The sequence below is a fragment of the Pseudoliparis swirei genome, chromosome 7, assembly GCF_029220125.1.
Source record: "Pseudoliparis swirei isolate HS2019 ecotype Mariana Trench chromosome 7, NWPU_hadal_v1, whole genome shotgun sequence".
NCBI classification, from domain to species: domain Eukaryota; kingdom Metazoa; phylum Chordata; class Actinopteri; order Perciformes; family Liparidae; genus Pseudoliparis; species Pseudoliparis swirei.
In genome coordinates, this window is record NC_079394.1 from 5,778,729 (window position 1) to 5,801,784 (window position 23,056).

At 43.5% G+C, this 23,056-nt stretch overlaps 1 protein-coding gene across 3 annotated transcripts; it reads right to left on the reverse strand.

Annotated features, from left to right (window-relative positions):
* Window positions 1-5,980: 5,980 nt before the first annotated feature.
* LOC130196538 (phosphatidylinositol transfer protein beta isoform-like) lies at window positions 5,981-22,116 on the reverse strand. 3 transcript variants are annotated; one of them, XR_008832266.1, is made up of 13 exons: window positions 22,050-22,116; window positions 17,781-17,811; window positions 16,704-16,849; window positions 16,383-16,474; window positions 16,205-16,212; window positions 15,996-16,070; window positions 15,817-15,900; window positions 13,732-13,809; window positions 11,211-11,321; window positions 10,613-10,735; window positions 10,371-10,520; window positions 9,386-10,192; window positions 5,981-8,703 (listed from the first exon to the last, which is right to left on the reverse strand). XR_008832266.1 is itself a non-coding variant. In XM_056418778.1 (11 exons), the coding sequence occupies exons 1-11, from the start codon at window positions 22,067-22,069 to the stop codon at window positions 8,656-8,658; spliced, it is 816 nt and encodes a 271-aa protein (XP_056274753.1). In that variant the 5' UTR covers window positions 22,070-22,116; the 3' UTR covers window positions 5,981-8,655. The 3 variants fall into 3 exon arrangements, 1 of the variants encoding a protein (XP_056274753.1); XR_008832267.1 differs by lacking the exon at window positions 9,386-10,192; XM_056418778.1 differs by lacking the exons at window positions 9,386-10,192; window positions 10,371-10,520.
* Window positions 22,117-23,056: the final 940 nt, after the last annotated feature.

Genomic DNA, 23,056 nt, shown 5'->3' on the forward strand with positions numbered 1-23,056 from the left:
ATTAATCTGTTACAGATATATATATATATATAGATACGATTATTTGGTTTTAAAAATCACATAATACACTTGTGCAAAACAATTTACCACTTATTACTTTGTCAAATCTGTTCTCAGTGCATCATGTAATTATTAAAAAAGATAAAATGTTCAGTCCCACTGAATCTTGTTACTTTACGAGGTATTTGGGAAAAATATCACCACGGTCCACATATGTACTTTTCTTCGAGAACAACTGCAGCCGAGGTAAATAGAAACAAATGTATGTGTATGACATTTCACAATAAATGTCTTAGATTTGCCCATTACAATCAAATGTTTAATAAAGACACTGCATTTAAAAATGATTATTTCAATGTTGTGGATGTTTAAGATAATTGTGGCTATATTGTGTGTAAAGAAACAACCAGCTCTAAAAGGCACAAACAGGCACATCAGCCCTGCACCTCGAGGAGAAGGGCCGAGGGTAGAGACAAGGCATTGGAAGGTGCTAGTAGGAAGTTTGTGTGTATATTTGGAAACCGGGGGGGGGGGTGCACCCCTTGCAGCTGAGAGGACAGCAGCTCAGAGCGAGGAAGCAGTGAGAGACGGCGGTTGTGTTGTGAAGCAGACATGGTGTATAAAGTACCCGTCTTCTCCAGAAGGAAGGAACAGCATGTTGAGCTGTTGGCATGTTCTGAAGGCTGCTGTGCTTGTGTGGCGTGCTGCTAGGAGAAGAAGAAAAAACCCACCTAGTCTCAGTATCACAAGCTATAAAGAGGATCCCTTTCATATCAGAGAGCCAGCTGGATGCAGCATCATTAGAGTTTTACCCAGACAAGCACAAACGTGTGAGTATCAAACTGTTTTAGCCGAGGCAACCATCCCCGCTATGTGGAGCCCCTCAGGAACACCAGGACTCGTGTTCATCTCTCAGCTGAGAAAGGCTAGTAATGCAAAACCCAATTAACACGAGAAAAAAAAAAAGATTTAGTTTCATCGGACTAATACCAAGGCCCGTGTGATACAGTTCCCGGTCGCTCTGACTACACTCTGCTCAGATGGAGACAGACAAGTTAAGTATGACAAACCGATGGCATGGTCTCTTTCACCAAACCCCCCCCCCCCCGTCCCCAGTGATGATAAATGCAACTCAGAGCTGCAGCAGAGGCGACTTCGTGACAATAGTCCGTCTCCAGCCTTTCAAGCGCTGTCACAATACCACTCTTCTCTGAAGTGATTTAGTATTCAATTTGTCTCAATATTCCAGTCAAGAGGACAAGATAGCCGAAGTGGGTGCCCTCCTCTACTCTTAATTCAGGGTGTTCCTCAGACGAACATAGATTACCGTGGGGGTTGCCCAAAGAGACCGTTCCTTCCCTTGTCGGGGGGGCGGGTAGCGTCCTGTGCAGTTGGGCCTATATGTGAAGCAGAGCCCAGGGAGTCCTGTATGGGCCCGTCACTCAGCTGAGCCATCACAACTCCCTGGGTCAGGGAGGGTTAAGCAGCATCTGTCATCCAGAAAACAACATTTGAGGGGACATTGTATTGAGTGGAAGCATTCAACAGAGACCCCCCCCCCCATAACCCTCCTCGTCCGTTGGCTCCACACCTTTTCCACCTCTCCCAGAACAACAGGAAAACTCCGTCGAATCTCTGGAGCTAAACATGACCCAAGCCCAGAGGATGAGGAAACACTCGTGACATCACTGCCAACCCGCCAGAAATAACTCTCCTCTCCAGGAAAACCTGCAGCCTCTGATCAGATGTGGCCGCAGGGGAAGGTCACACACACACAAAGGTCACACACACACAAACATAGACGGGGCGGAGCCGACTTGGAGCTACATCTTCGCTCCGCCCCCAGTGTGTCATCTGGTAGCCCACGCAGCCATGTGGTGCAACAAACAGGAGCAGAGCTTTGGTTTCTTGGTTTCTGGACACATTTAGGAATATGGTTATTTCTGCTTGTGCGTTTAAAGCAATACGCTGGTCGTCCTGGCCATCACAAAGTGTTTTTAACACCGAACATCAAGTCTTTCCTCGGCATCGTGCCTCGATGTCCTGCTGCGTCAAGTCTCGAGCCTCCCTTTGAGATCCGTGTCTCCTCTTCATCTGTTGCCTGGTCTATTTAAACTCGTGACATGTCCCTTCATCCTCTCTGGGAGGAAGACACACGGATGGATGGATACATGCCTCCTGTAAACTACTGAGCTGCCACTTAACAGGAGGCGTGTGGGCGAGCCCGCCCATCTCCGCTTTTAGAAACAGCATCTATTGCTTGTTCGGGATGGGCAGATACGACTGGTTTCCTTGCAGCAGGCCCATGTGACCATTCCTCCGCAAACAATAAAACGTCGGATATCTCAGGCAGCAGACTGTCGGCTCTTCCTGCTCTTTAGCACGGATTCCGCCGTTATTGTGCGACTCTCGTGACCTGCAGGTCACTGGAAGTCAAGTCCATGACGGAGTCACCAGCTTTGTACCGGGGGGGATGTTCACACTATCGGATGTGCAGAACTAAAACTTTGTCCAGGATATTATTTAACTAATAAAGATTAAACTCTTTTTGCATTGTCAATTAAAATGTGTTATTGTGAATTATTACTACGTAAGTGAACAGTTGTATACATTGTGTATGTTGTGAAGCACGTCTAAGGGTTTGCTATTCTGCATCCAACATGTTTATGCAAGGGGAGAAACGTCTCATTCCCATTATGAATGCAAAAGGAAGAGACTCACCACTTCCCTTGAGGCGTCGTCTTTAATCTCCAACAACTTCCTGTATACAATCAGACAACTGAAGCATAATCTGACAGTTTATTTGATATTTAGATACATTGTGAAGATTTAATGGCACACGAGATCTCAGAAAGAAAAGGCACATCGTCTCATACATTTACCACCATGTCCCCTGAATTTCAAAAGCTGATCACAAACATTTAAAAGCAAGTGGTTCAGAAATTAAAGTTGTAAATTCCATAAATTAGGATAAGAGTGTAAAGTTGCTTTGCAAGTACTTTCCCCCCCCACCCACCTTCTGCATCGTCTTTCAGATGGGAGCAGCATTTGATTGCAACCGTTAATTGCGGTTGCTCTCTTTAGCCACCGCTTCCTCTTGTGAACAGAGAGCAGGAATCATTTAGACAGACTAGAAATCATTAGACTGGAAATCATTGATTGAAGATCAATTGAGTCACACTTTCTTCTTTTTTAAGACATATGAACACAATCCCAGTACAGTGTGACTGGCTGGCCGTCTCGTATACTGTGACACAACTAAATAGGATAAATTACCACCACTCCCCATCATATTGACATTGTACCATATTTCCCACAGAAAAGGATATGGTATGGTGTAAAGACGCCAATTATTTGGGACAAGTGATAAAGCAACAATATCAAAATAATAATATTACGCGTGTCGTATCGTTGACCCGAGAAGATTTTCTTGTGAAGAAAAATGTTGCCTTCCCGATCATCCTACACCACCAGCCGACAGACGCTGAATTCATGTAAACATATCAGAAATCCATTCATTCTCTTTGGATAAGCCAATAACCATTTACGGCTATTCACACTCCCACATTTGATTTAGAGACAACTAAAACATTTGGATCTTTGACCCAAGATGATCTCATTATTATACGTGTCTTGAAAGGAAAATATGGAAAATATATCTTAAAATCAAATCCCCAAATTCGACCCAATTTAAGACATTGATACATTAGAAACAAACAAAAACACAAACGACAAGCATGAAATGAGGAAACCACTTGTACTATGTATGTAACACTGGTGATGACCAACACTGTTGGCCAGTGCCACGTGATTGTAAAGCCTTCACTTTGGAGCTGAAGAGTCATTAATATGACACGTCAATCAAATGGCAGAGAAGTAGATCTGCAGCTGGTGGCACCAACAGCAGTCCAAGCTGCTGCGGCTGCTCCTTACAGATTTTTGCCTGCTGAAGGAATTGCACCGGCTCAGTCGCTGTGACATTTATCAGGATACACAAGGAGCCTCATGCAATTCTACAAACCAGAAAGAAAATAGAGTCATCACAAACAACTTTTCTGCCGTGATTTACTCCAGAACACCGAGCAGGCAAATAGCTTGTTCTAACCTTTAGGTGTAAAAAGCAAATTGCCAGCCAGAAACAAGCGAGGTAGCGAGAGCAAGAGCTGACAGCAGAGGTACAGTCGTTATAATAGGTCCAGAGGTCCAGAGTTTAAGGCAAGAAGTGTGTGACGCTGGTGTCGACGGGGCACTGGTCCGGCTTTCTGTAAACACACCTACAATTTAGCAGGAGCAAAAAAAGGCCTTCTGGGACACCGTCTACCTCCGAGAGCCAGAAGAGAGATGGGGGCGGTGGGCGAGCAGCGCGGCGCAGATTGGCTCGTGACAAGAGGCTCGAGGGGTGAAGCACCATCTGTGGCTGTTTTTCAGGGTCTTTTCTCTCTCTCGAGGGACTTCTGTATTGAAGGTGAATGCTGGGTTGTATGTTGTGTGTGAATGTCTTTAGAATCATGCGTGTGTGTGGAGGAGGGAGCGTGCACGTGTGTGTGTGTGGGGTCAGTTGAAGCTGTAAACACTTCCAAAGTAACATCCCTGAGCTGAACAAGCTTGCATAGATCTGCCCTGCTTGAGATTTTCAGACACCAGTCATCACAAAGGCATCCACACCTGTGAGTGTGAGAATTAATTAACATGTTTATCCTTGTGCGAGCGATGTATATGCGTAACGTCAACGTGTGTGTGTGTGTGTGGGGGGGTTTCTATTAAGTCTGTATGTGAGTGGAAGTGAATATCTGTACGGGCATGATCGTCAGCGTTAATAAGATGCAGAGCTTTGGGGAAGGTGGGGTGATGGGGGGGATTACAACAGGCCGAGGCGCCAAGGGTGTTAGTAATCTCTAAACGGAGGCTGTGGCAGGAAGGAACACGAGTACGACAGACTCGTGCCGGGGAATGCAAACCACTGAGCCACAATGTGGACAGTTGTGACCGAGGAGGAGACGCAGAGAGATCGGACAGGGCATCTTCTCAAGAGGAACGTCATGCAGGAAAAAGGACAAATCTAAATACGACGGACGGAATATTGGGTCCACCGCCGGCCACTGTGGAATCAAGTCAATGAATATGTTCTGTAAAAAGATGCCCGTCCTCGTCGCTCTCCAGCAGGCCAGGTCCCGTCAATAACACGATGCTGATCGCTGGCCCTTCTCTGCCCGGGAGATCAAAATGAATCTTATCAGCTGGGATCGTGTTGGTTTCTAGAAATCAATTCCTCAGTGTATAGAATGTCTATGATTGAATGCAAGTCAGGGATCTGCTCTATTGATTGCAGGTAGCAGAGCTCCCCCCCCCCCTCCTCCTCCTCCTCCTCCTCCCCCTCACCGCTGCACAAAATCCATTCTGGTAAAATCGAGGCACCGAAGGAGGCCTCTTCGCTGTCGTTGTGGGCGTTTAAAATTCTTCGCCTTCTCATTTGTCTGCAGCGGTGGTCCCTCGTACTTCTCCCATGTGACCATTCCTCCGCAAACAATAAAACGTCGGATATCTCAGGCAGCAGACTGTCGGCTCTTCCTGCTCTTTAGCACGGATTCCGCCGTTATTGTGCGACTCTCGTGACCTGCAGGTCACTGGAAGTCAAGTCCATGACAGAGTCACCAGCTTTGTACCGGGGGGATGTTCACACTATCGGATGTGCAGAACTAAAACTTTGTCCAGGATATTATTTAACTAATAAAGATCACCCTTTTTGCATTGTCAATTAAAATGTGTTATTGTGAATTATTACTACGTAAGTGAACAGTTGTATACAGTGTGTATGTTGTGAAGAACGTCTATGGGTTTGCTATTCTGCATCCAACATGTTTATGCAAGGGGAGAAACGTCTCATTCCCATTATGAATGCAAAAGGAAGAGACTCACCACTTCCCTTGAGGCGTCGTCTTTAATCTCCAACAACTTCCTGGTTACAATCAGACAACTGAAGCATAATCTGACAGTTTATTTGATATTTAGATACATTGTGAAGATTTAATGGCACACGAGATCTCAGAAAGAAAAGGCACATCGTCTCATACATTTACCACCATGTCCCCTGAATTTCAAAAGCTGATCACAAACATTTAAAAGCAAGTGGTTCAGAAATTAAAGTTGTAAATTCCATAAATTAGGATAAGAGTGTAAAGTTGCTTTGCAAGTACTTTCCCCCCCCACCCACCTTCTGCATCGTCTTTCAGATGGGAGCAGCATTTGATTGCAACCGTTAATTGCGGTTGCTCTCTTTAGCCACCGCTTCCTCTTGTGAACAGAGAGCAGGAATCATTTAGACAGACTAGAAATCATTAGACTGGAAATCATTGATTGAAGATCAATTGAGTCACACTTTCTTCTTTTTTAAGACATATGAACACAATCCCAGTACAGTGTGACTGGCTGGCCGTCTCGTATACTGTGACACAACTAAATAGGATAAATTACCACCACTCCCCATCATATTGACATTGTACCATATTTCCCACAGAAAAGGATATGGTATGGTGTAAAGACGCCAATTATTTGGGACAAGTGATAAAGCAACAATATCAAAATAATAATATTACGCGTGTCGTATCGTTGACCCGAGAAGATTTTCTTGTGAAGAAAAATGTTGCCTTCCCGATCATCCTACACCACCAGCCGACAGACGCTGAATTCATGTAAACATATCAGAAATCCATTCATTCTCTTTGGATAAGCCAATAACCATTTACGGCTATTCACACTCCCACATTTGATTTAGAGACAACTAAAACATTTGGATCTTTGACCCAAGATGATCTCATTATATACGTGTCTTGAAAGGAAAATATATCTTAAAATCAAATCCCCAAATTCGACCCAATTTAAGACTGATACATTAGAAACAAACAAAAACACAAACGACAAGCATGAAATGAGGAAACCACTTGTACTATGTATGTAACACTGGTGATGACCAACACTGTTGGCCAGTGCCACGTGATTGTAAAGCCTTCACTTTGGAGCTGAAGAGTCATTAATATGACACGTCAATCAAATGGCAGAGAAGTAGATCTGCAGCTGGTGGCACCAACAGCAGTCCAAGCTGCTGCGGCTGCTCCTTACAGATTTTGCCTGCTGAAGGAATTGCACCGGCTCAGTCGCTGTGACATTTATCAGGATACACAAGGAGCCTCATGCAATTCTACAAACCAGAAAGAAAATAGAGTCATCACAAACAACTTTTCTGCCGTGATTTACTCCAGAACACCGAGCAGGCAAATAGCTTGTTCTAACCTTTAGGTGTAAAAAGCAAATTGCCAGCCAGAAACAAGCGAGGTAGCGAGAGCAAGAGCTGACAGCAGAGGTACAGTCGTTATAATAGGTCCAGAGGTCCAGAGTTTAAGGCAAGAAGTGTGTGACGCTGGTGTCGACGGGGCACTGGTCCGGCTTTCTGTAAACACACCTACAATTTAGCAGGAGCAAAAAAAGGCCTTCTGGGACACCGTCTACCTCCGAGAGCCAGAAGAGAGAGATGGGGCGAGGTGGGGCGAGCAGCGCGGCGCAGATTGGCTCGTGACAAGAGGCTCGAGGGGTGAAGCACCATCTGTGGCTGTTTTTCAGGGTCTTTTCTCTCTCTCTCTCGAGGGACTTCTGTATTGAAGGTGAATGCTGTGTTGTATGTTGTGTGTGAATGTCTTTAGAATCATGCGTGTGTGTGGAGGGAGCGTGCGCGTGTGTGTGTGTGGGGTCAGTTGAAGCTGTAAACACTTCCAAAGTAACATCCCTGAGCTGAACAAGCTTGCATAGATCTGCCCTGCTTGAGATTTTCAGACACCAGTCATCACAAAGGCATCCACACCTGTGAGTGTGAGAATTAATTAACATGTTTATCCTTGTGCGAGCGATGTATATGCGTAACGTCAACGTGTGTGTGTGTGTGGGGGGGGGTTTCTATTAAGTCTGTATGTGAGTGGAAGTGAATACCTGTACGGGCATGATCGTCAGCGTTAATAAGATGCAGAGCTTTGGGGAAGGTGGGGTGATGGGGGGGATTACAACAGGCCTAGGCGCCAAGGGTGTTAGTAATCTCTAAACGGAGGCTGTGGCAGGAAGGAACACGAGTACGACAGACTCGTGCCGGGGAATGCAAACCACTGAGCCACAATGTGGACAGTTGTGACCGAGGAGGAGACGCAGAGAGAGATCGGACAGGGCATCTTCTCAAGAGGAACGTCATGCAGGAAAAAGGACAAATCTAAATACGACGGACGGAATATTGGGTCCACCGCCGGCCACTGTGGAATCAAGTCAATGAATATGTTCTGTAAAAAGATGCCCGTCCTCGTCGCTCTCCAGCAGGCCAGGTCCCGTCAATAACACGATGCTGATCGCTGGCCCTTCTCTGCCCGGGAGATCAAAATGAATCTTATCAGCTAGGATCGTGTTGGTTTCTAGAAATCAATTCCTCAGTGTATAGAATGTCTATGATTGGATGCAAGTCAGGGATCTGCTCTATTGATTGCAGGTAGCAGAGCTCCCCCCCCCCCTCCTCCTCCTCCTCCTCCTCCCCCTCACTGCTGCACAAAATCCATTCTGGTAAAATCGAGGCACCGAAGGAGGCCTCTTCGCTGTCGTTGTGGGCGTTTAAAATTCTTCGCCTTCTCATTTGTCTGCAGCGGTGGTCCCTCGTACTTCTCCCCGTCTGCGAAGCTGTGGGAAAACAGAAGGAAATAGACACCGCATGAGATTTATGCCGGCCTAACAGGTGAGGGGCAGGTTTACTGGATGCCTGCATTTCAGTGGAACCCTTCATGAATAGTTTCTGGTTACTGCGCACAAGTTTGTGGACTAATTTCTATGCATTATGTATAACTGAGCTTTTTCTTCTTGCATCAAAAAAATCCATTAAAAAAAATAGAACAAATGTCCTTTTTGCAAACTGAAATCTTCGGCCCTTCCTGAGAAATCCGCTCCAGCGGTGCTTATCGAGCTCCTTGTTTGTCTTGTAGGGAGATAAAAGCATCACTTTCAAATTCGCCCACCCTGAGGCTGATGGATTTGGAAAGTCAATTAGTGGTAGAATCTGATAGCCGAACACCTTAATGGAACAGTTCAAACTAACAGGGACTCTAAACAGAGGAGCAGACAGATCTGATGGAATGGCATGAAGATTCACCCTGCAACTTCTTCATCCCTTTTCCTACCCTCCCTCTTCTTCTCAATCATAGCACAGACTCCTTCTCAACTGCAAAATTCCATTTGTATGTTAATGAGGGAAAAGGAGTCATCTTGAGGACCCCCCCGTCTATACCAACAGCCCTCAGCCAGTATACACTAAAAAGGGCAGACATGACTGTTGGTGCATCGTCTCCAGAGCGAGTTTCTCATTTACCCGCTACAGTCTTGTCAAGAACCTGAAGGGCAGCGTCTGCATCTGGGCCTCCGCGTCCCTCCTTGATGGCACCCGCTTGTTTACTTACTCCAGGAGAAAATGAGAAACACATGCTGAATTGGGCAAGATGCGAGTGCAGGGGAGGAGGGGTGTGTTTTCTGGTAGGTCAGGAATGTTTGAGCCTGGCCCACTTTGGCCAGTCCATTCTCAAGTCCTCCCGTTTTCCTTCTTGCACGGCCAGAGCTTCCAGGTTGATATCGAGAGTGGTTCCAAGAGCAAACCAGTGGTACGGGTTTACACACAATGAGATTCACAGAAATTGAAGCTTCGACTGCTTTTAATCTCGACCTAGTATTCCTCTTTGGGGAGGCTCTGGTTTGCAGGTACTGGTCATGAACAGGTCTTCTGTGGATGCGTTTAACTGCTGGCCACCTCTTAAAAACAGCACGGGCGATTCTGAGAAAAGGTCTGTCCAGATGTCACGGCAATGCATACACACGCATGTGCGAGAGACACTGGTGCAAAGGATGGTCGGGTGTTTTCACTGGGTCAGCAACACGCCTAGCAACCAAGCACATATTTATCTGCGATCTGGTGTTATTGATTAACGTATTAGAGTGAGCTATGGAGGAGCAAGTGCAATACATACACGTGGACAGAAATCCCTTCGACAACACCGGAGAGGAGAGAATGAAAGCAGCATCGGCGGGCGGCGACCGGAGCCCCAGAGAAAGCCTCCGAGACCGGCCTCAACCTGCGAGAACGTACACAGCAACACTCGGACCTAAAGCTGGCCCAGCCACTCGTCTGTGTTGGCATATGCAAGGAAGTCATATATCGACTGCAAAATACCAACAGATATTTGCATGCAGCATTTTTGAGTGCTTTCATGAGCCTGGTGCTTATTGAGAACAGGATATGACACAAAAACAACGGGTTGAGCCTCAACATGTTTCAGAAGAAGGCCACCCGATTCATCAAGTACCCGTTTGTTTTTAGCACACTCCTCGTCTATTCAACTTCTCGGATGTGTGTAGAGATTGGGAGACAGAAGCTCCACCCAGACTGGTGCAGCACTGGTTCATTTGAAGATCGGGGCAAGCATCAGACAAAACACTCTTGATATCGGGGGCAGCTGTGGGCACAAAACCATCATGGACCAATAATATGTACTTCGAATGCACAATTAACTCTTAAATGGTTGGTCATTTCTACTCATGTCCTCACCTCTTCCAGCTCCTTCTGTGTCTCCGCCTCCATCTGCCTGATATCCTCCATAGTCAGCTCCACCCACTTATCAATCCAACAAAAGAGCTGGCGGTGGAAGTTATTGAAGATCCTCTTCTCTTGCTGAGGGACACAGGTGGAAGTCTGGGTTAGGGCTGGGTATTAGACACACACGAGAAAAAATATAATAATATATATATATAATATATATTTATAAAAATATATAATAATTAAATATATATATATTTTTCTTTCTTCATATATATATAAAAATAAAATATAATATATATATATTATTAAATAATATATATATATGTATGTGTATGTGTGTCACACACACACGCACGTTTAAATAAATAAAAATAAAATATACACTTTTATTAATCCCCAAGGGGAAATTAGTTCTCTGCATTTAACCCATCCTTAGTTATTAAGGAGCAGTGGGCTGCAGTGATGCGCCTGGGGGTTCAGTGCCTTGCTCAAGGACACTTCGACTTGCAACTAATGGGGAGAGCGGGGATCGAACCCACAACCTTGCGGTTGCAGGACGGCCCTCTTACCCCACTGAGCTACAGCCGCCCCAAACAGTCACTCTAACCTCATGTATGAAGTTCTCCACTTTGGTCTGCAGGCCCCACCACTTGAATTTGACCGTGACCAGTTTGTAGGCACACATCTTTGGGCAGTCCGTCTTACGAAGCAGCTCTTTCTGTCAGGAGAAGAACAGCAAAAGAACGACAAGACTTACAACCCAGCACTTTTTAAAGTGCTGTATCAGAATAAATAAATCAAAACGTGACAGAAACTTTGCAATGAGAGATTGACGCGAAAAACTGAGAGAATAATATTTAAGACTAATCTTGGCTGCATTCAAAGCTTAAAATCATTAATATATAATGCTTTGGGAATGGAGCTTGCTGAAATAATTATCAATATGAAGATGTGCTGTGCAGAGATAAAAGTGCCCTAATCTACAACACACTTTCTAAATCCATCCGCTGCTTGCACTCTGTCTCCCTCTGAAGAAAAGAAGGAGGGGGGGGGGGGTGGAGGCAGACAAAGTGGATAAACTCCAGATGAAGGGACCATTTCTCTGCCTCCGCCCTGACAGCGACACCGTTCCCGACAGGCATGCCTTTGTGGCCATGGAAGGCAGATAAAACGGTGCTCGCGAAGCGATAAGGGCGTCGCGGTGCAAAGCTGGTTACATTATTAACACCGAGGACCTCCTCGCCCCCAGAACACACTCTCTCCCTCCGAGAACACCCGTTTAATTAATCACTTCATTCTGGCTCGGCATTCCAACAGAAAATGCCACAGACCCGCCTCAATCACCATCATCCCACCGTCGTTTGATGCTGCGATCATGGAGGGGGGGCGTGAGAAGGGAAATGAGAAACATTTCTAAATTTGCAGTGGGTTTAGAAAAGTTGTCATCGCTAAAGGAGAACTTCACATGAAACGGCTTCGACTTCAAAACACTTCCGGTGACATTTCTTCTCTCCCTCTCTGTGCCCTACTCAAAGGAGCAGAAGTTTTCAGAAATACAAAGGGTACCGATATGCAAGCATGTGTGCATGCAGATAGACAAGAGTCGTATTGCTTCAAGAAGCTGGCAGAAATTGTGCCTCTGTTGTCACATAACTGCTTTTTTCCCCCCCTCCACCTTTTCAAAAACACTCTTTTTCCATGTCCACAGCGGACGGGAAAGTGATCTAATTAAAAACACAAAATGAGAAAAAAAATAATGTGTGCTTCTTTATTCACACTTTTTAAAGCCGTTTTGGCTGCCTTTGTTCTTGAAAAGCGGAGGAAAGTTTCCCGTGGTGAAATTTGAGGACTCCACTGCAGAGTAGACATTTTCAACGCTCCAACAGTGAGCAGGACCCGTTTGTGAGGCTGCGGGGTGTCGAGCGGAAAGATACACAACTCCCGACAAAGTTTAATGCCGTGGATACGCTGCGTCTCATTGTCTAATTACTCTCCATCAAAAGTATATCTGTCCTACTCCAGAACTGCCGCTTGTCAAATTTACAATCAAATCAGTCTGTTTCTCCCGTTCCATGTCTTTTTCTTCCGTCACACACAAAGTCTGGCAGACGGAGCAACGAGTAACACCTGTATTCGACCTGGTGACGAGAAATATCTATTACATTCAATAAGAGCTGCAAAAGAAGTGATTTGTCTTCATCAAATTGCAGCCGTACAGCTCCGTGCTCTCTTTGTCAGAGCTATCCTGATCATTACGGGCGATAAACGATAAAAACACCAAATATCTGAATGTGTATGTTTGTGCCCCATTCATGTCACATTCAGAAGTGATGTCCACAGTATGCAAATAGCTCTGCATTATTTGTGCACATCTGGACACTGGCATCTTCTCTTCATTCCACTGCTCACACAAAGCACATCCACACGTTGATTGGATTGAGGTCTGGTCTTGGATTATGCAACTAATTATGTAAAGAACATCGTTTCTCTTTAGGCTTTTCCCTCCGGCTTTATTTTATGGGGTCGTTGTTGTTTTGCTGTATCATAAATCATCTTCTTCTCTTGCAGACGGCAGCAGGTTTCCCTCCAGGGTTTCCCTTTTTTTTTTGCTGCATTCATTTGACCCTGTTAAAGTCAAAAGCCTTCCAAGACCTGCTGCAGAGGAGCCTCCCCACAGCATGACGATGCTGCCACTACCAAACAGGGCGCTATTGTTGTTTAGTTGCCAAAATGTGCTTGGTTTTAAACAGAGGGTTTTAGTTGTGTTGTATGCAGAGTCTCACCCATCTCAGCCATCGAAGCCTGTATCTTCTCCAAAGAGGCCCGGGGGAGATGAGTCTGCTCTAAACTGATTTACAGATCATCCATATTCTTTCCAATTTATTAACACCGACAGTACGATATTTAGTGCTTTGGAAAATGCATGCAGATGGATCTGAGTCCCAAGAAACTACAGTTGGAGATCTGGGTCTTGTGTGAATAACAAAGGGACCAGGGACCCTTTCATAATAATCTGGTATAAAGGAGTCCAATGTGGGTTGAGTCTTTGTTTAGTCTCCTGTGACGTTGATTGTCATTTGTGTGTGAATGTCATATCTGTTCATGTCCACAGCTCACAAGAGCTTTACCTTCCAGGTGGGCCCGAGGGGTCCTCGTCCAGTCTTAGCTGACTTGAACTTGGCAGGGTCCTCATTTTGTTTGTAGTCCTAGTGAGAGAAATGTATATAATTAATACAATACATAGCACATCATATATTGCATTATTAATATCATAGTATTCTAAAACAGCACCAATCAAAAAGAAAGTGTTCTCCTATTATGGCATGCAGTAGGTTACTCAATCTGTTTGTCCTCCACTGATGTTCACACACTGTGCTCTAAACTCAGCGGCACAGGAGTCACTGACACTGAAAGGCCAAAGAGGGCTGCACTCGTTCTCCAAAACCTGCCGGCCCCGGAGATAACGTCATGCAGCAAGACCAGAACACCGCTCGACGGTGAAGGGCTGTGGATGAGGCCCTGATGCCACCGCGGACACTGGTGCCGGTTCGTATACAGGAACGTACATGGTTGCATCGACCAGCTTCCCACCCCCCCCACGAGAATCAAAAATATGTTTTATGCCTATAGAAAATATGCAGCACATTTGCTAAGCACATGACAAAGTTGACATCATAGACAAAATAGTAATACCAATAAATGAAATAGCTTTCAAATTATCAACAGCTCAAGGGCCCAGCAATTTTAAATAAATCATGATGCGCCTGCAGCTAAAATCTCTCTCCCTCTCTCTCCTCTCTCTCCCTCTCTCTCTCCCTCTCCCTCTCCCTCTCCCTCTCCCTCTCCAAAAAGGAGCCACTGCACAAGTAAAACAGTGTGCGTTGGAGTGTAACTGTGTTGTGTGTTAGTGCCGGGATACGAAGCACTGTGCGCCTTAATTACACTAACAAACTCATCGGTGCTGGCGGTACACCCGAGGCCCCGCAGCCATGCCCGAGGCTCAGGGCTGATGGGGTCCTCAGACACAACACACTCCTCCAGCAAGGAAAACACCTCAGCCTCGTTAACTAACCACCGCAAACAAACACGTACTCACCGAAACCAATGCTTCTCAGACAAATAGCCTCAGATAGACACACATACACAGAGCCGCGGTGAAATGAGGCAATGTGACGTCAAATAGCAGCAATAATGTGCAACATCTTCAGAAAAAGATTTCAGCGCATCCAAAACTCATGTTTACATTTTTAAATATCATTGAGGCAATCTTAGGATGCTCAAATGGTGTGTACAGTTTTGAAATGATTAAAAAAAGATTTCAAGGCGATGCTTGAAAAGATAATGAAATTATTAAAATCAACGTACTCAAACCATTTAATGTAATTTTCTGCTGCTAGTTCTTGTCATCCACCGTCAGTCACAGGTATGCGTTTCATGGTATTTCACCTTCTGGTAATACATTTTACTAAACTACATTTCCAGCCTTGTCTCCATTAGTTCAACTAAAACAGTTCCACTACTGGATACAACAAATACCTGGAGGTATTTCAACACTGTTCAATCAGGGGAATTAAAAGCTAAATACTAATTATTTTGCTTCACAATAGTGAGTTAGTTTAAGTAGAAAAGTAGTAAGTAGACTAATAAGTCAATTAACACTAAAAATTGAAAAGCAAATACATAAATGCTAACTTGAAGTAGTAATCGGTGAAAAAACATCATCACCAGCTCCTCTAATGTGATGATTTACAGACGTTTCCATTTTGAAATCGTAAGAAATAAAAATAAATGTACATTTAGTTCTGATTTAGTTGCTCTCTGGGGATTTGCAAAAGGATGTTGTACTTTTGCTCCGACAGACAAAAAATACAAATATAACTTAATGCTGATGTGTAAAATACATACAACTGTAAACGCGACAATACTTGTTCAGTAATTATGTTTCTATTTATTTGATTCTCCAAAATGTCTGAAATAAATCAACATAAATTAAGAAGTTCCTGTGTCACTAAAGAAAATTACTTTCAAAAAATCTGCTCAAATGCAAATGAAATGACTCGACTAATGCTGATCAAAAATAAATCAATAACCCCCATTCCACCATTGCAAGTGGCTCGGGCTGTGCAGATGCTGTGGCTTGGTGACGAGGAGGCGCGTCCACATGAAGGCACCCGACTGCATTTCTATCTTACACTGGAAGAGTTTCTACTTACAGCATTGGACACCTGACTTCTGTCTGCAATGTCAATGGGCACAACCGCTACGTTCTTCCACGTGGAACTGTCTAGTTTGTGCACCTGAACAATGACACAAAACATTCATAAGCATCGCGACAAACTCAAATCTGATGTTCGAAATGGATGCTTGCGTGACGCGATGCAGAGGTACTTACATTTTCTTGCGTCCCGAGGTCTGGTTTGTGCCACGTCTCAATCTTAATGAAGAAGTTGTCTTTCATGTAATCATTCTGGAGGGAAGAGTCGGGAACATGACGGGATATTACAGAACTGAATGTGCAGAAAGCACGTTAAACTTAGTTGAAGTAACATTTTGATGATTTAAAAAACAAACAAAAAAACAAGAAAATTAAGGACTTCCTACCGTCACAACTGTGTCAAGGTTAGCCATGAGGAGAAAAGAGGGGGGAAAAACACCATTACATAGAGAAGAAAACAAACACTATGAATTCACACAAACTAAACAGATGATGCAAGAAACACACGTGTATTGAACAAAGGAGAGGGCAAAGGGTGAAGGTAAAGTGGTGTGGGGGACTCACTGGTTCTGCAGTAGGGGTAGGCATTCCAGGCTTTCTCGTGGAATACCAGGGAGCCTTCAGGCGCAAACAGTTTGACAAACGGTGGGACTTTACTGTCGGGTGGGTAAAGAGGATGGGAACAAGTAGACGCAAGTGGAGTAAGAGAGGGAAGACATATCGACACGCCGATGGAAACTGAACAACTTTGAAACTCTTCGCGACGTGAAGAAGCCAGAGGTGAGACGACGCTGCCACCGCCTGGAAGAACGATGCCACTACACTTTAAGACGAGAATTATGGGATCAAATAATCCGATTGAAAAGGGTACAAAAAGACACATACCTCTTAATGTGGTAGATTTTGTGTGTGTATTGTCCTTTCTCCCCGTCTTTTTCATAGGGCTCATTTTTGAGTACCTCAATACCCTCGCCACCACCCGTCTCATTTTTACTTGCTTCAGCCACCGAGAACAGCTGTCCAACTTGATACTTCAAACACAAAAATACATCAGTTGCTTGCAATACATCCAGAAAATAAACTAAAGCTGGACCTGCTGGTTCAATGTGATGTGAAGTGTTTCCTCTTCTTTGTATTCTTTGATCTTTCTTTCCAAAGAAGCAATGTCTGCCTCATCACGGACTATTACTTAGGAACCGTTGTTAGATAAAAGCCGTGTTTGGTATGTTTATGTTGCAATTATAGAGACACAGCACAGCTATCGCTTGATTTGTGTCTTAAAATTAAACACATGGGCCAACACAAAGATGTGTTATTGTCCTGCTGTCACTGAGGTGGATTGCAGATGTATAAAACATGCCAAGGAAAACTACTACACAAACTCAAGACAAATGAGCTCCTCTCCACCCTGTGGCGTCGGAGCAAGGCTCCTTTCTTTCCAATTATACTCGCTCTGCAATGAAGAGCAGCCATAAATTGGACCGTCTTTTGTATTTCAAACTTCAAGTCCACCGTACATTCTGCAGAGTAAGGTAACTAGTGGTGCATGGTATGCTATGAGAACAACACAGTGTGCAACTGAAGGGTGGGGGTTTGCTTATAATTCAACAACCAGAGCTCTTATTACTATTTATCAACTATAAAGATTATTTTTGTATTTTAAATTAATGGAATGAGATTCAAAAAGGATCACTAAATGCCAAGGTGTTAATCACCATATAAGGCAGCAGGGTGAGTCTGGGAATCTTGACATAAACCTAAACACAGAGATGCTTTTTCTGCTGCATGTGACACTAAAATATTGTAAAAAGTATGTATGGTGGAACTTTCTTGAATCAAAAGTGAATGTCAACCAGTTTTAAGTACAAGTAGACCCAGACATTCTAACAGAGATTTAAAACAGCCATTTATAACATTACTCCTTGTGTCAATGTTATAATAAGACGAAAACAGATTACTCACCTCCTCAATACTGCAGGGTAAAACCACACGGCTGCAAGAGAGAGAAAACGGTGGTAACACACACTTAGAATGTAAAAAGTACAGTTACAAGTCATCACTAGTCCAGAGTGGAATAGTTGGAGCTTCGTAGAGCAGAGATTGGATATGGTCAATAGGTGAAGAAAACTCCAATGACAACAGGAGCAAAGGAAAATGTACGGCGTGAGCGATTTTGGACCAGTAACAATGGGTGAGGCCGTTTAAAAATGAAATGATATATACACACACTTATGAGACAAGATATCGACTCGCGAGTGTGGCTCAGCGGGGCGCAGGGTCGACCTTCAATCCCAGGATCGGTGGTTCGATCCCCGGCTCTATTCTCCCATGTTGATGTATGCTTGGGCACGACGGTCAACCCCAGAATTGCACACTGCAACCCAACTCAACTCTTCACATCTAAAAACAGACTTTTTGCAGGTGGTATGCCCCAACCAAATGCATCATTTAACCTTCCGAATATGACGCTTTAGTGAATAACTACGACCCACACAGTGGCAGAGGAAGTGCTCTCAAAGCATTCTACGCTGACATAATGTGTGTGTACGCCGACATAAACTAGAGACAGTATAAGAAGTGGACAAAGTTATCGTGACATCACCATTTCTCATAGAGTTCACGACAATCCGACTTATTGTTGCAACCGGAGCGGTCGCCCCGTGCTGGTCAATCGAGAGAATGCAAGTTAACCCTCCTGTTACCTTCAAATGTACCAACATGTATACCTTTTTTGACCACAGCAGTTAAAACGTCCAGAAAATGATTAGAATTAATATTGTTTCCCAAGTTTAAGTGTCAGGTACTTTATGTGTGTTTGTTGACTACCTAAACAGCCCTTTAAATAAATAAACAAGTTGATATTTACCTTCGCATTGAAAATGCGGAAGGTTATGTTTTGATCGCCGTGTATTTATTTATTTATATGCGTGTTATTCGCATAACAAAAAAAGTTTTAAACCGAATCACATGATATTTGGTGGGATGATTGGTTATTATCCGGGGACCATTTGATTAGATTTTGGGATCAATCGGGTCAAAGGTCAAGATCTTCTTTTTACCATAGCGCGGTCAATTTGTATCCAATTGGCATGCAACTAATGCCAAAATGTTCATAACTCAATGCCAAATCTTGTGATATGCGAAGGTATGCGCTCTACCGAGTGCCCATTCTAGTTTATTTATTTATTTGTATGCGTGTTATTCGCATCACAAAAAAAGTTTTTAACCGAATCGCATGAAATTTGGTGGGATGATTGGTTATTATCCGGGGAGCATTTGATTAGATTTTGGGATCGATCGGGTCAAAGGTCAAGGTCATGAAAAGGTCAACATCCTCTTGAATCGCATGAAATTTGGTGGGATTGGTTATTATCCGGGGACCATTTGCTTAGATTTTGGGATCAATCGGGTCAAAGGTCAAGGTCGTGGATCGGTCAAAAACTTATTTGTACCATAGCACGGTCCATTTCAATCCAATTGGCATGCAACTAATGCCAACATGTTCATAATTCAATGCCCAATCTTGTGATATGTGAAGGTGTGCGCTTTACCGAGTGCCCGTTCTAGTTATTATATGTTTTACACAGTGAAAAACAGCCTGGGGTCAAATTGACCCCAAAGAACACCGATGCGTACAAGTTGTGTACAGGACAGTGAAAACATATCATCATGTGAATGTTATGTTTTCCCAGTTGTCCCCAATAAATTAGGAAAAGTCCTGAAATATGAAGCAAAACAAATGATGTCAATTATTTTTTTAGAGACGTCAAACATTGAATGGGGGTCAAATTGACCCCAAAGGTAACAGGAGGGTTAAGACACTTCCTCATCTGTATCAGGGGGCAGAACCCAAGGTAGCTGGCTGAAGGAGACATGCACATTTGTGTTTGATTGTTTCTGACTGCCCTTTTTCTGGCCCATGTGCTCTTTTGATGATGCTAGTGAAGTGACGCGCTGTGGCAACCCGCGCCGTTGCGATGAAACACTTCTCTAATAACTTGTGTTGAAATTAGGTTCATCTTCACAATGACACCCAGTGACGGATGCTTCATCTTTCCAGGCTGCGGCATTAAGGCCACTGACAACTCTAAAGCACAGCTTAGTGATAAGTAACGTTTACTTTCGAGACAATCAGGGGCACATCATGATACTCGAGATGTAAAAAATAACTTGACAGGATCATGGCGAGTGAGGAAGGGCTGGGTTTTGAAGCACATTTTACAAAGTAATCACACGCCAAAGAAAGTTCACCATAATACTGCGTGAAAGAGATGCATGTAACTCAGGAGATCATTTAAGTCAAGTAGGTCCTAAAAGTTAATGTCAATTGCACTAACAGCACAATCCAGATTTTTCTTCCGCCGGGCTTGAGATTGAGGCGGTTAACGGGGCCGAGCTGACGGCTGGTAGGCGTGGTTATATATAAGAAATGTGTGAAGTGTGCTTATTCTATGGACCCATGGATGTGGAAGATCACCAGAAGATCCAGGTATTTTCAACAGAATGTGATACTTTTTTAGCTTTATGCGTCACTGAGCAACTTATATCCAGTTCTCTACATCCATGGCTGCAGTGTTTTGAAATTGTAACCATTATATCAGGACAACGTTTGATTTGAGAGGGCATGAATGCAGGTTATGCAGATTTTAGAATTGAAATGTATTTTCTGCTTACATCTAGTTTTTTTATTGCCCAAAATCATAAATTTGAGAGCAGTCAAATAAACCACAAGTCACTGGCAAAATAAATGTGAAGCTTACCATTAGAATCTGTGCAGATTTAAAAAGGAACAAATGTTGTTTAAGTGTCAAGTGCATGATAAAGCTGGAATTAACAGGTGTGTTGCTTGAGGAAAGCTATTCCCAAAAAAACTTCCAAAACAGAAACAGATTGTTGGTTTAGGCCTAGACTAACACATTGAAAGAGTATGACTCTAGGGTTAGCAATGTTGGATCTAGATCACAGAAAACAAGCTCAACTTAATATGGGCGGACAAAGCAGGCACATACTGGTTATAATGGTCACCTTGTAGCCACAGTTTCTAATTAAACGAGCTTCCACCCATCCACTCAAATATCCAAATAAACAACAGGAAATACCACATTTAGGTATAAACCACAACCACTGTAATATGCACACGTACACGTTTTTTTTTTAGCTCACATGAATACTAAAAAGCAATTCAAGTAGAGTGACAGGCATGAACACAGTATGGACAGGAATACGTTCCTCAAGAGCCACAATTATCTTTCCATCATTCAAACAATCAGTCAAAACATATGACCTAAACGAGTCGTTTCAGAACTTTGCTCAAATAGTATATAATTAATCAATCCATGTGTCTCGTATATTCTGTAGACTGGTGTCACGTTCATGTGCTGCAGGACTTCCTGTCTGGATCGACCAATTCCGTCACCGATGGAGGCAAAGTTAAAAACTAGCACCCTGACATTTATCCAGCAGGCACACATTTTAAAAAGGTTTGACTGAAGTCGTGACTAACTCAGTTTACTGCTGTGGTTCGAGGTATTATTCCAACAGAAAATAGCTTAAACGTCAACACGAGCATCTTATGGCAACTTCTTAACTTGCACAGCTAACAGCTCGCGTCACCTCAACACTGCACCCGCTAGCAGGCTAACCCCGGTAGATGGCAATAGTTCGGCACGAGAATATTAAAACACAGCGGACCCGCCATTAATCAAAGTCTCTAATCTAAGGGAAGATTAGTTGGCGCCGCCACGAGTGTACGTGTCAAAGCTGCAGAGACAACACCAGCAGGGCTAAAGTGACTTCCATACCGTTAGGTGCAGCGTGAACGGAGCGGTTAGCTAGCTTTAGCTATACCGAGCTAAGTGGGAGCTCAAGTTAATTAAAGTTATAAAGCTTGAAAGCACGAATGCCAGTAGTTTAACCTTTAAAAAAAACACGCAACACAAACCACAGACGGGGATTGTTTTGAAGCCAGCAAACCCTACGTTCCGTGAACGCACGGGACCACCCAGCTTAAACAGCAGCTGTCACACAGTGCCATACCGCTGTCAACGCCGGTAACGGAGGCCACGGCAGCTCTGGAGCAACCCGCCCGTCCCTCGTGTGCACACCGAGACGAGATGAAGATGAACAACTTTTCTTTAGTGTCAAACCACGAAAAAAAGCTCTATCCGAATTCGGTGCCACACGATGCAGTTGTTTCAACATGTTACAAAAAAAGAGTAAAAACAAACTTACTACTCCTTGATGAGAGTCATCGCTGCTTGTTCCTTTAGATACTAACGCTACCCTTAGTGCCCAGGAGCGGCCGCTGATTGCTGTTGACGTCATGAGCCGCGGAGAGCCGGGTCGGCCCCTCCCTCCTGAGCGGTGATTTGCAGCAGGAGGCACGGACAGATAATCTAGTCGTATTAACCAATAGAATATCTCACTGGTGGCTTTTAGCCCGCCCTTTTCACATCTGGATATGTGACGCTGCTTCAGTTCCTCATTCAGTTAATCACACGAACAGCAGGAGCAAAACCACCTTTGTGTGTCACAATATGTTTGTTTTGTAATTGTTATCTTGAGGGAGAACTGCTGTACTATCTACAGTGCAACTGTGATATATATATATATATACACATATACACACATATATATATACATATATTATATATATACAGGACTGTCTCAGAAAATTAGAATATTGTGATGAAGTTCTTTATTTTCTGTAATGCAATTAAAAAAACAAAAATGTCATGCATTCTGGATTCATTACAAATCAACTGAAATATTGCAAGCCTTTTATTCTGATTTATTGCTGATTATGGCTTACAGCTTAAGAAAACTCAAATATCCTATCTCTAAATATTAGAATATCATGAAAAAGTATACTAGTAGGGTATTAAACAAATCACTTGAATTGTCTAATTAACTCGAAACACCTGCAAGGGTTTCCTGAGCCTTGACAAACACTCAGCTGTTATAAATCTTTTTTTACTTGGTCTGAGGAAATATTAAAATTTTATGAGATAGGATTTTAGAGTTTTCTTAAGCTGTAAGCCATAATCAGCAATATTAAAAGAATAAAAGGCTTGCAATATTTCAGTTGATTTGTAATGAATCCAGAATGCATGACATTTTTGTTTTTTTAATTGCATTACAGAAAATAAAGAACTTTATCACAATATTCTAATTTTCTGAGACAGTCCTGTATACATACATACATATAATATATATATATACATACATATACATATATA

What these genes read in the sequence shown, in the direction of transcription:
- LOC130196538 (XM_056418778.1), bottom strand. Translation starts at nt 22,069, where the DNA reads ATGACTCTCATCAAGGAGTA. An exon ending in TACCCTGCAGTATTGAGGAG is followed by an intron (nt 16,850 to 17,780) that starts GTGAGTAATCTG and finishes TTGTGTTTGAAG; the next exon opens with TATCAAGTTGGACAGCTGTT. An exon ending in GAAGTCAGGTGTCCAATGCT is followed by an intron (nt 13,810 to 15,816) that starts GTAAGTAGAAAC and finishes TTCTCTCACTAG; the next exon opens with GACTACAAACAAAATGAGGA.